This window comes from Tachypleus tridentatus, chromosome 9 (genome assembly GCF_004210375.1).
Source record: "Tachypleus tridentatus isolate NWPU-2018 chromosome 9, ASM421037v1, whole genome shotgun sequence".
NCBI lineage: Eukaryota > Metazoa > Arthropoda > Merostomata > Xiphosura > Limulidae > Tachypleus > Tachypleus tridentatus.
Genome location: NC_134833.1, coordinates 44520962 through 44533389, shown reverse-complemented (window position 1 = coordinate 44533389; position 12428 = coordinate 44520962). Strand labels below are relative to the sequence as shown.

The window sequence follows — 12428 nt, the reverse complement described above, 5'->3', positions numbered from 1 at the left end:
TTGTTCTGACATTTACATCACCATGTCTTCCAGACACCACCAAGGCAGATTATCTTAGTTGCAGGGTACGGCCACACATCACTCTCCAATGTTTCCAGTATCAATGGTTCAGTCGCTCAAAGATGTCATGTTGTAGTTCCTTGATGTGTGCCCATTGCGGTGGCAAGAACCATGATGCCTACGAGTGTAAAATGGACCCTCATTGCATCAATTGCAATGGCTCTCACCCATCCTACTTTCACTCTTGCCCTAAATGGTTGGAAGTAAAAGAGGTGCAGCATTTGAAAACAATTCCTAACAACACTTATCTTGAAGCTTGAAAGTTGCTGTCCACCACTTCATCTCAGACATATGCTGCTACACTTCATTCCACTACTACAGTGGGAGTGCCAAAAGATATCTTTGTGCCTCCAAAAGAAATGTTCTCAAAACAAATGAAAAGTCTTTTGACCTCCATGGTTAAAAAAAGTTGATGAATCAACTTCAATACCACTCTCTGTCCCTTACATACATTTCTACAAATCCAAAGATCCACTTCCTTTGGTTCCGGGTACAGGCATTTCCTCGGATACATCTTCTTCTCCCACCCCAAGATACAAAACGATCATTTATTCATGTCTTCATTTGCTGGAATCCTTTTCCAACAGCAAAGACCTGCCCTATTGACCCAATTTAGGATTCATGGAGGTCAGTAGACCTTCTTTGAATAAAGACAGTAAAGAAAACAGACATGGTCATAAGAAGAAGGGTTTTTCACCCAATTCACCTACATGTAAATAAAAATTGCCACTCTGATACAATGGAACTGTCAAGGTTTACATTCTAATCTGGATGACATCAAAAAACTGATTGCTTCCTACCATCCTGTATGTCTTTCTTTACAGAAAACATTTCTGAAACCTGCTAATACAGTCACCTTTTTCAGTTTTCTTTGTACAGAAATGACAGGATATGTGATGGACGAGTGCATGGAGGGGTGGCACTGTTGGTTGATCAGCATGTGCCCACCCTGTCTTTGCCACTCAACACACTATTGGAGACTTTATCCATTCGTGTTTCCTTGGGTCATACCATCACTGCTTGTTAACTCTACCTGTCACCTGGAGAGACATATGATCAATCAGATCTTGATGCTTTCGTTGAACAGTTGCTGTCTCCCTTTTTCATCCTAGGGGACTTTAATGGACATCATTCTCTCTGGGGAAGTGCTGATATTGATAGGAGGGGTCGCTTGGTAGAGTGTATGCCCTTTGATTGCCTCCTTTCTCTTTTCATTACTGCTTCTTCTACTTATTTTCATGCATCTAGTCAGTCCTTTACTACTATTGATCTATCAATTTGCTCCCCTTCACTATTCTCCCATTTTTCATGAAGGGTTGACAGTAATCCACTAGGCAGTGATCATATTCCTATAATCTTGAGAGAGACTGGCCGTGGTCGATGCCACCCGACCAATGTGCCCTGCTGGAAGCTGGGTCATACAAACTGGCCCTCTTTCACTGCTCTCCCAGAACTTGATCCTGCCATCATCTGTAAGCCATCAATAGATTACTGTGTGGCAACAGTAACTGACTGTATTATACAAGCAGCTTCTCAATGTATTCCTAAAATCATGACACACCTTCCACAATATTCTCGTTGGTGGTGGAATCCTGCCTGCCACATGACATGGAAGGTTCAAAAATGGGCCTGAGATATTTTCTGTAGATAGCCCACACCTTCAAACTTCATCACTTTCCAGCAAGCCCATGCACATCTTAGGTGAGTAAGATGTCAAAGCCAGAAGGAATCTTGGATTAAGTTCACAACCAGCATATATTCTACCACCAGTTCCAAAGGCATATGGGACAAGATTCGAAAGGTCGATGGGCAATATAACTGTCCCCCTCTTGATCATGCTCTCTGATGGTCAGGAAGTGGCTGATACCCAGAGCATCACTGATACTAAGGGTGAAAGCTTTTTCTGGGTATCTAGCACTTCTGCTTCTTCTTCCACCTTCTTAGCCATCAAGACTCAGGCAGAGCAATCACCTCTTTCCTTTGGAGCTGGTTGTCTCTATGATTATAATCATCCCTTTACACTGGTGGATCTCAAACTGGCCATTCATTGGTCTAGCAGTATATTGGTTGGACCTGATGATGTACGGTATGAAATGCTGTACCATTTATCCTTTGCTTCTGTTGCTATGCTTCTGATTGTTTTAACTGGATCTGTCAGGAGAATGTTTTTCCTGATGTCTGGTACCAGGTTATTGTTCTACCTTTCTCTAGGCCTGGGAAGCATCCCAAGTTTCCTTCAAAATACTATTCAGTTGGTTTAACGAGCTGTTTCTGTAAGACCTTAGAGAGGATGGTTAATGCTCATCTTGTTTGGTTCCTTGAATCATAGAACCTCCTCTCGTCCACACAGTGTGGGTTTCGAAGACAGTGTTCCACTGTGAACCACCTAATTCAACTTGAAACATCAATGAGAGAAGCCTTTCTCAAACAACATCTTGTATCAATGTTCTTTGACATTGAGAAGACTTATGATACAACATGGAGGTATGGCATTTTGCAAGACCTCCATATAATGGGATTATTTGGCCATTTATTCATTTTTATTAAAAAATTTTTAATGGACAGGAGATACCAAGCTTGAGTGGGTTCAACACTTTCCCGTTCTTTTCTACAGGAACTTCAACTCCCTCAGGGCTGTGTTTTGAGTGTCACACTTTTCAGTATAAAGATTAATGCCATCACTGTACAACTCCCTGTCACTGTTGCAAACGGGCTGTATGTCGACAATTTTCTCATCTGATGTCAGTCATCGAACTGAGGTATATTGAGCTGCAGCTACAGCCTACCTTCAATCGTTTACTGAAGTAAACCACAACAAATGACTTTAAATTCTCTTTCTTTAAAACTGTTTGCATGTACTTTTGCATCCAATGGGGTATTCACCCTGGTCTTGAACTCCGTATTGGTGAAGTTATACCAAAGTTTTTGAGACAAATTTTTTGGGGCTTATCTTTGACTGTAAGCTGACCTTTATCCAACACATCAAGCAGCTAAAGAGCACTGAACATCCTTCATGTCCTCTCTTCCACTACTTGGGGAGTGGATTGATGTTCTATACTAAAGATATATTGTGCTCTTATTTGATTAAAACTCGACTATGGATCACTGGTCTATAGCTCTGCCAGAACATTGACTTTAAAGATGCTGGACCCCATTAATCATCAAGGACTGGCTCTGCACTGGGGCTTTCTGCACTTCCCCAGTTCAGAGCTTACGCATTGAGTCTCATGAACCTTCTTTACACCTCTGCTGTTTGCAACTCTCTTTACTCTATGCTTCAAAACTTCGTTCCTTACCAAAGTATCCCACCTGGAGTTGTGTTTTCCTTCCTCGGTGGGCCATTTTTTTTCAGAACAGACGATCAGCCATTGCTTCGTTTGGCCTTTATATCCAGGTGCAGTTGGATAAATTGGGTCTGTCCTTGGATAATATTGCTGTATCCATTGGTCAGCCCATCTCATCATGGCTTCTTACAGTCCCCAGTTGTGACCTATTTTTAAGTCTTCTGAGAAAAGCAGACACTCCTGATTGGAAATACTGTTTGTTATTTGCTGAACATCTTTCGAACCATCCTTCCATTTTTATTTATACAGATGGTTGTGCACAGAATCCCCTCTACATCTTCTGTGTTCACTGCTGAACTGTATGCCATTTCTCTTGTCCTGGATCACACAGATGCTGAGCAGTATTCAAACTGCACTATTTATACTGACTTGCTTAGTTCTCTACTGGCCCTGGAATTGCTTCACTTTAGTTCACACCCTGTTCTTGCCGATATTCAAAACTGACTGACTCATTTCTCTTTAACATGTACTTCTATTCAGTTTTTCTGGATACCAGGCAACGTTGGTATTCGCAGGAATGAGCTCATTGACACCGCAGCTATATCTGTCTGCTCTGGCACTATAACCACTGTGCCTGTTCCATACACTGATTATAGTCCTGTATTCAAGACACGGCTCCATGCCAGCTGGCAGCCGATTGGAGTGACCCAGGCGAAAACAAGCTTTTTGAAATAAAACCCTATATTGGACTTTGACCGTCCTGCTTCCGTGAGGATCGGAAAGAGGAAGTAGTTCTAACTAGACTACGCATTGGTCACAGTTTTTAACTCATCATTTTCTTTTATCTGTAACTGATGCATCAGCATGTAGTTTATGCTACAGAAAGTCCTTTACAACTTGTATTACTGTAGTTTATCCCTTAACATTATAGACTAGATGTAAACATTGGTTTTATGCTATTTATGTTGGTTTTTTTTAAAACTGTTTTGTTTTATCATAGTTTTCTTTTATGAATTTTACTAAATTTACTTTAATTTTAACTTTTTACCAGATGTTTGACACAGATAGCCTAGCTGCTTTTTGTCATAACACACCAAATCGATCAACCAACTTTTGGGCAAGCTAAACTGTATAATTTTGTTCATTATTATAACTCAACATTGATTCCCTGAAATATTCAATTGCAGTTGAGTACTTCATTCCTATTCCCTTTCACATGTGAAAGTAAAATCTCTCTCTTCTGGGAAATATTTATAACTTTAGTTGCTGTTTTTCGCCCAAACAAAAATTGGTGTAGTTTCTCCAGTCTGCCACCAAGATCTATACTTTTACACACATTGTGAATAAAATGTGTTTGTAAATTCTCTTGGCAAAAGCTCTGTGATGGTATTTGGGGAAGTGTTAAGAGGAAGATTACAAAAGTGATTACAAAAAGACTAGATTTATTTCTAGAGAATATTTGAGTCTTAGATCACCTTCCTCACCATGACCTTTATCTTATCTCTGAAAAAAAAAGAGATTAGTATAAAGTTAGAGTGAATTTCCATGTTTGTGTAGAATTCAACCTTTAAACATGCAATGCTTCAAAGATTCATTCCCATTCAGCATATCCAGTTTCCTTTTTTCTGCTAGTTCATTAGGAACTATGTTTTTTGGATTGCTCAAAGTAACCCAAAACTGAAAAAACTCTTTCCTATAGGAAAAGAAGTATTATAATTTTTAACTCCTGTGCATTTATATACTGAATTGAGATGAATCAAAATCTCTGAAGAAATGAGACTTTTGCATTAAATTCATACACCTAAAAATTAAACTACAAAGCACCACAAACAAGATGAATGAAAAGTGCTAATTGTCGTTTGAGAACATTTATAGTATTGTTCAATATCCGATCTTTATTTCATTTTCAATAATAAAGTTGTATGCTCTTGGATCAAGATCTTAAGATGAGAAGATTGTAAAATCCAGAAGAAGCAGCACTGACTAGTTTAATTTCACCTAGAAAAAATTAATTACTCTTACCACAATGTTGACTTGATCATTTCATTTTACTGAAAAACCTAATTTGATCCTGCTCCACATGGAACTCATTCTATGAATATTATTCAGATTTCTTTGAAATTGAAGGCAAGGTTATGTTTGATCTCATTCATAATGAAATAATGTGACAGATCTGTCATGGTCCTTCTGAGGCTGCAATGGAAAGACCTTAGATTTGCTTTTTTCTGTCTGCTGGCTTTTCAGCCTTTCTGCAAGACAATAATAAGTTTACACACAACACTGTGGTCCAGGGCTTGATTCTCTATTGCAGAGGTGGCAGATGGCTTGAAGTTTTTTACTCTGACAAAATACTATATTTGTCTCACAAAATTCCCTTTCAATCAACAGTAATAAATGCAAAGTCTTTAAATGACCTGTGAAAAACAAAAAGGAGGCCACTTTGGGATAAGCTGCTTTTTATTTGTTTTTCTTCTATTGGTTCTTTGAGAGTATGGTATTTTCAGCTTTTCCTGGTTGCTTTTGAGCCTGCAAGTTATTGGATACCTGAAAGGTCTGGAAACAAATTTTTAGAGTTTCTCTGTTAATAAATATTGTGGTTCATGCTGGAAGGTTTACTTTTTAAGTATGTGAAGGGATAGTTAGGTCTTATCCAACACATTGTTGGATATATATGAGTTAGCCTACCACCATCAAGTAGAGGTATTTCTGTAACTCTCAAATGCACCTGCTTCTGGATTATCAGGTTTCTTAAGTGGAATTTGTAGTTCACCTACATAGGTCTATGTCCTATGATGGGACAGAGTAAATCTATGGACTTACAGTTGAAATTAAACATTTTGTTTCCTTTCACTTCAGTTTGTCAGAAAATTTTCAGGATCACCAGATTCATTGATGATGAGCTGAATCCCTTCTTAGCATGCATGTTGGTTCAATTTTGGGCATTTACATTCTTCCAAGTTGTTTCATGAGTCTCAAGTTTCATTGGCTCCTACAGTAGATCAAGTAGATCATAGTTACACCTATGTTCATGAGTTCTTAATATATTCTATCTATATCCAAGGCTTCCACTGCTTCATTGAATTGCAAACAGTGTTGGTGATTATTGTATACCTTCAGAGGTTGTGGGGGACTTAGTTCAAACAATGTTTGGACATGTGGTAACCTTAAGTATGGTTTGAGGAGCTGTGCAGGTGCTTGAGTTACAGTTGATCATTCTGCTCACACATTTCCCACTATTAAGCATCCAATCTCTAGAGTTGTCACCTCAAGCAATTCATCAGAATTTGGAACTTAGTTCTATGGTTATCTGAGTTTGGTTAGTCTGGGGGTAGTGAGAGAGTCAGGCTAGTTCTTCAGAGTTTTTATTCTTGTCAGTTGTTGGCTTTATGCAGACAGGAGATTGGTGTCCAGTCATTGATATTCATTGTGTATACTGATGCCTATATTCTCCAAGGTTCATCAGTTACTCATTCCTCAACTTGTGTTGATTTTTTTACTTGTATTCTAGATGTCCATCTTGATTGGTAAGCTCCTGTCTGCACTTTTCCTTAGCAATGGAGTCCCAACATTATCAGTGTTTGTGGTGCACAAGGGTTTGGTACATCAGTGCCAAATTTTTCTCTTCAGATTCACATGGGGTTTGCCATATCATAAAACTTTTCTCATCTACCTCATTCCATTATGCTATGCACACACCATTCCATGCATGACTGGTTACTATTGGCATCATCTTCTCATTTGTTTGTCCATCATATCCTGATTCTACTTTCAGCTACAACTCAGGGAGGCTTTCTTTTCAGGAGTGCAACATCTGTTCTTGCTCAAGTTCAATGTGTTGTCAGTCTGGATATTTATTTTCCATTCTGCTAAACACTATAAAATAGGATGTCACTGTTTTACTAATCTCTCATTCTGCATGGATGGTTCATTCTCTTCCAGGAATGTGAGCATCACTCAAATCCTTCTTGCCTTTGGGACAAGAACATCAGTGATGCTTTTATTGGCTTCTAAGCAATCAAAGATCATACACCTCTATTTGCTGGTTTCCCCAGTTTCTTTATTCAAGATCATTTTTTAATCTCAAGAAATTATGTCAGGACACTCCTATGATTTGGGTTCTTCTACTGCTATCCCATCCAGAATTCCATTCTCTTCATAGGTGCCTTGCATATACCATGAGTCAGGAATTCTAGACTTCATGTGTAGATGACTAGGATTCTTTCCACAGTGTTCTCATCCTTCTTGTTCTTTAACAGGCAAAGCTTCACAGTTTTGGATTTTTAAGAAGTAAATCAAGCTTCATTTTGACTATTCCATAGTGATGTTTTATGTTTCTCATCAAGAAGGTATGTGGTCTAGGTTTCCATATTCTTGAATTTTTTTACCTCCTTTCTTGAGATTAGTCTTGTTTTCTTACTCTTCTAGCTTGTCATGTTCCATTGGTGATGCCTGTGGTAGCAGGTCAGTTTTGTCAATCCAAACAGATTCTCTCAACTGTACAGATGTTGCATTGCAAGGTTTTTTTGAACTGGTTCTTATTTTTCTACTAATTTGTTGTTTGGACTCTCACTGGATCAACACAACTACTGGAAATTTGGTTTCCAGTACCTCATCTTTGGGCTTTGAGCAACAGATGGTTTTTATCTAAACAGGGCAATATTACCATTCTAAATCCTCTCTTTTTTTTTCATATTTTATACAGGGTATGGAATATTATTTGTTTCAATCCATTGTCAGATCCTGTTGACAGTACCATATTGGGTGCTATACCCAGATTTCTGCTTTTGGAGTCCTTTCTGGTGTGTGCAACCTTCCACTTCAGTTTAGGTTGTCACTGGGGAGGCAGCCATAATCTGATATATTACACCTGGATATCTAGAAGCTCAAGCTTTTGAAATAGATTTTGGATACCAATCTTATCATGAGTGTCCATGACATATACTGATGCTTTCTGTATGGATAATGCCCTTACCAGCACCTCCACCATTTCAATGTGGGATTCTAGCTATAAGTGTCAGCAGAGGTAAGTATCTAGAAAGTTAACATTTTCTTAAATTTCAAATGTATTTCCAGTATTACTTAACTCTTACACTCTTCCTCCCCACTAAGAACTAGTATTGGAGATTAAGATGTGTCAGTCTTTATAAAGTGATAAAACTATCTGAATAAGATGCTTACATACCAGGATAGAGGGTGCACTGGCATAGGTTGACAAGACAAATATCACGTGAGGCAGTTGAGTGATGTATAAGAGACTAGATCAAGTGATTAAAAATCAGACCATTGCTTAGATGGGCAAAGAAGAAATCTCAGGCAGTCAAGTAATAGCTATAAGTGTCATTGAAGGTAAATATTATTGGAAATATATCAGGTCATCCCTTAAGTAATATCTGATTTTAAGTTCAGAAAAAGAGAAAGGGTTTAAAATGCATTTAATGTTATTTAATCAATAATGTATGTTCCATTATTATTAATTACTTCCTGCCAACAATTCACAAGCTTCTGAATGCCACTTCTATAAAATTATTGGGGTTTGGAGGAAAAGAATGTAGAGAGGTTAGTTGACATCTTTGTGTGTTTCAAGCTCTTTTCCATCAAGATAGTTCTGCATACTTTGGAATAGATGATAATTAGATGGGGCAAGGTCTGTAGAATAAGGAGGATGTGGAAGTTTTTTCTAGTCTAAATTTTCAGTCTTTGCAGATGTGATCCTTGCTGTATGGGGCTGTGCATTATCCTGGTGTAACACAGCACCTGTACAATTGATCAAAGGAAGCCTCTTTTCTTTCAGTGCAACATACAAGCATTTTAAGTGTTGACAGTAGAAATCTGATGTAATCATTACATTGAGTGGCAGCAACTCAAATTGGATCACACCAATAATATCCCACCAAATGCTTAACAAGACTTTCTTAGGGTGGAGATCTATTTTGGGTTGTGCTTTAGCCAGTGTATTTGCACTGAGCCATTGTCCATGATGCTTAATATTTTTAAATTTATCTAATTTTCATCTTCAGTCACTAACCTGCTCGAAAAAGGCAAGTTACAGAGAAGTGCAAATGTCCGCTCTTATTCTAAATTTGGCTTCTGTTAAGTCATGGAGGACTCCTTTTTAAGCTGTTGCAGGTGAGAGTGAACTGTTGAATGGGTTAAATTAAGCTTTTTTGCTAGTTCTTGAAATGTTACAGCACAATCTTCATCAAGTGCAGCCAGCAGCAAGTCATCATTAAACTCAACAGAACGACCTGAACATGGCACATCACTTGAGCTGTAGTCACCTGATTTGAAACACCTTCAATGTTTCATGTAGTTTCTACTACACTGTTGCCTTTTTTAAACTCTTAAAGCATTATATGCCTAATATGCTCCTCAAACACATCCATCTTTATGAGGGTTTACTTTATTACTAATCTGAAAATGTGGAGTTGGATTAGTTTCTTTTATTTGTCTGAACATTTTTATACACATTTTACTACATATTTTAGTCATTAAAGCCTTCTGCAAAGACAGAAATGATGATACACTTTCTGTATTAAGTTTTCAGACATTACTTATGGGATGACCTGATATTTTCAATTTAAGAAAACGCTAATCTCTCACAAGTGTTTATATTGAGTTCAGAGTAATTCAGTGGTGCTACTGTTGTAAATGCTGGATAATTTCTTTTCACAGATTTGCCCTGTGAGAATTTGCACCATCACAATAATGTGCCATGGCTACATCTTGGATGGAAAGGATTAATTAAGATGAGGGTTAAAATTATGGAGAATTTTTTTATTGTGTATGTAATTTAGAAAGCCAATAAGCCTGTTAAACTTCCTTGCAGTTAGAACTAATTTTATGTGATGTGTTTAGAGCAGCAAGTTGGACAGCCTCAAGTAGCAAAAGAAGATCATATTTCAGCACCAGAAGAAGCAGAAAATGTCACACGCTGGGTTGTATCTGCCCAATTTAGGAAGGAGCAAGAACAGTTAAAAATTCCACTAGGTGAGATAATTTTATTACATAAATGTGTAGAATATCATATGTATTTAGGTACTTTAGTCATTTTTATGTTTTATTGGCAAATTTAGATTATTGAAAATAAGTTTTCTAAATTCCCAAATTATCTTTGCACTGAAAATGTTAATTAAGAAATTTAGTTAAAGAAAACAGAATAATGTATAATGTTATTCTTCTTGTAAATAGATAGCTTTATGTTAAAAATATGGTGAATTAACTAGTACAACAAAAAGTACTAAACAGATAAGAACGTGTACATCTGAGCCCTACAAGTTGAGAGTTAATAAATGTATCGTGACATTACATATTTATCTGTTACATTACATTTTGATTCTGTCAAAAGAAAGATGTTCTTGTTACTTTCAGAAACAGATTTATGTTATACAAATAAGGTCTAGCAGTTTACCATTAAGTGTGATAAAACAGTTGAGTGTTGAAGGTACATTGTACATATATAGCAGGTTAAAGTATATGCAAAGTACAGTCCACTTAGCAAAAAGGAAGGCATTTTATTTCTTCAACTACAATTTTTACAGCTTACTACAGGTTTCATGAATTAACTATGACTGAGTGATAAGCATAACTCACAATTAAGACTTAACAGATACTGACTGACTAACTAGACACATGAAATTTCTAGGCATCAAATATCATCAATGTCAAAACACTTTCTAGAAAACAATACATAACATAAATTAACACATGCCTTTAGATATGTGGATATTTTATGTATTATATGAGAATACATGGTTGTTTTCTTACGTTTTTATTGTGTTACACATTGATAGTAGGTGGAGGTTCTGCATGGAAATACAAGTTGTTACAGCTTTTCAATTCATGGAATCCAAACAAATTTAAAAAGAGGTGAATATTCACTTAGGATTTTCCAAGATTAAAATGGAAAAGGTGTGGATGCATATGATCCAATTTGTCTCACACCAGAAATCCTTGATGAAGTTTTTGAAGTCCAGCTATGTCACATAGTTGCCACTAGTCCACTTCCCACGGTCATCAGGACAACAACAATGAAAAAGATATGCATCAGCCAGTATAACTTTGATTAATGTTGTTAAAACAATTGAAACTGTTAGAAAAAGCAATACTTCTTGTCATCTTCACAAAGGAGTTAAGATCTCGTGTCTTTTTTAATGGACAATAATCTATATTTCTGCAGAACCAGAGGTTGGGATCTGTTTAGCACATGATCATTAAACATAATTCTCTTTGGTGCAGTTCAGTTATTGTGTTGTGAGACAGATTTTTTCATAATTTGGGGGGACAGACTTACTCTTCATTGATATATTAAGGTGGTATTTGACTCTTATGTAATACTTTTCATAGATACAGTCAAATCAGACTTTAAAAGAAATTGTATACATTTTATATTAACTTTAAAAAAAAACAGCATTAACAATGATTTCCACTTATTAATTCTAGTTTTCAAATTGGCAGTTATACAGTTATCAAACTATTGTGAATTAATAATTGCTCATCATCATCAACTCAAGTTAGTGCACTGAAATTTCCATTTATAATATGAATATGCTTTTTTGTATGGATTAAGAGCTACCTAGTGCTAGAGCCCACGTATTCATTTAAAAAGGAATATAAAAGTTCACAAAATAGCCAATGACCTTTTGTTTTGGTTATTGCATTCTTTAGAGTGAAAGAATGTATATCTGTAGGCTTAAAAATACATTTAATCTTACCCTATGTATAAATTCTGTCCTTTAGGCTTTTTCCTTACAATTGCAATTTCATAATTATATGTCATCCTTTGATATTTTGTTAATATGTTTATCAGACTGCCAGGAACTTCTATATTCTGAAAAGCATTTTGATTCATTGAAGATCTGCATTAGTAGTCTGGTGTTGTTATCATTTTACATTTTAATTCTAGAAAGAAAACTCATATGTCTTGACAGTAACATAAAGCTCTTGTTAAACTTGAAGAACATATTGGTTTCAATATTATAAAACCAGATCAATGAAACAAAATAGGAACCTTGAAGGAAGAACATTGTCAAGAAAGTCAACAATGTATGAAAATATAGTACAAAATGCAGAGGTTGAATAAAGATT

General features: G+C 36.5%; 1 protein-coding gene across 2 annotated transcripts in view; it reads left to right on the top strand.

Moving 5' to 3' along the window:
- The window catches only part of LOC143225171 (DNA-binding protein Ets97D-like), an 87604-nt gene that overhangs the window by 53885 nt on the left and 21291 nt on the right, over positions 1 to 12428 (top strand). For both annotated transcript variants that reach the window (XM_076454125.1, XM_076454126.1), the window contains one exon: positions 10200 to 10331. In XM_076454125.1, coding sequence (XP_076310240.1) covers positions 10200 to 10331 — 132 coding nt within the window. The remainder of the gene's footprint in view (positions 1 to 10199; positions 10332 to 12428) is intronic.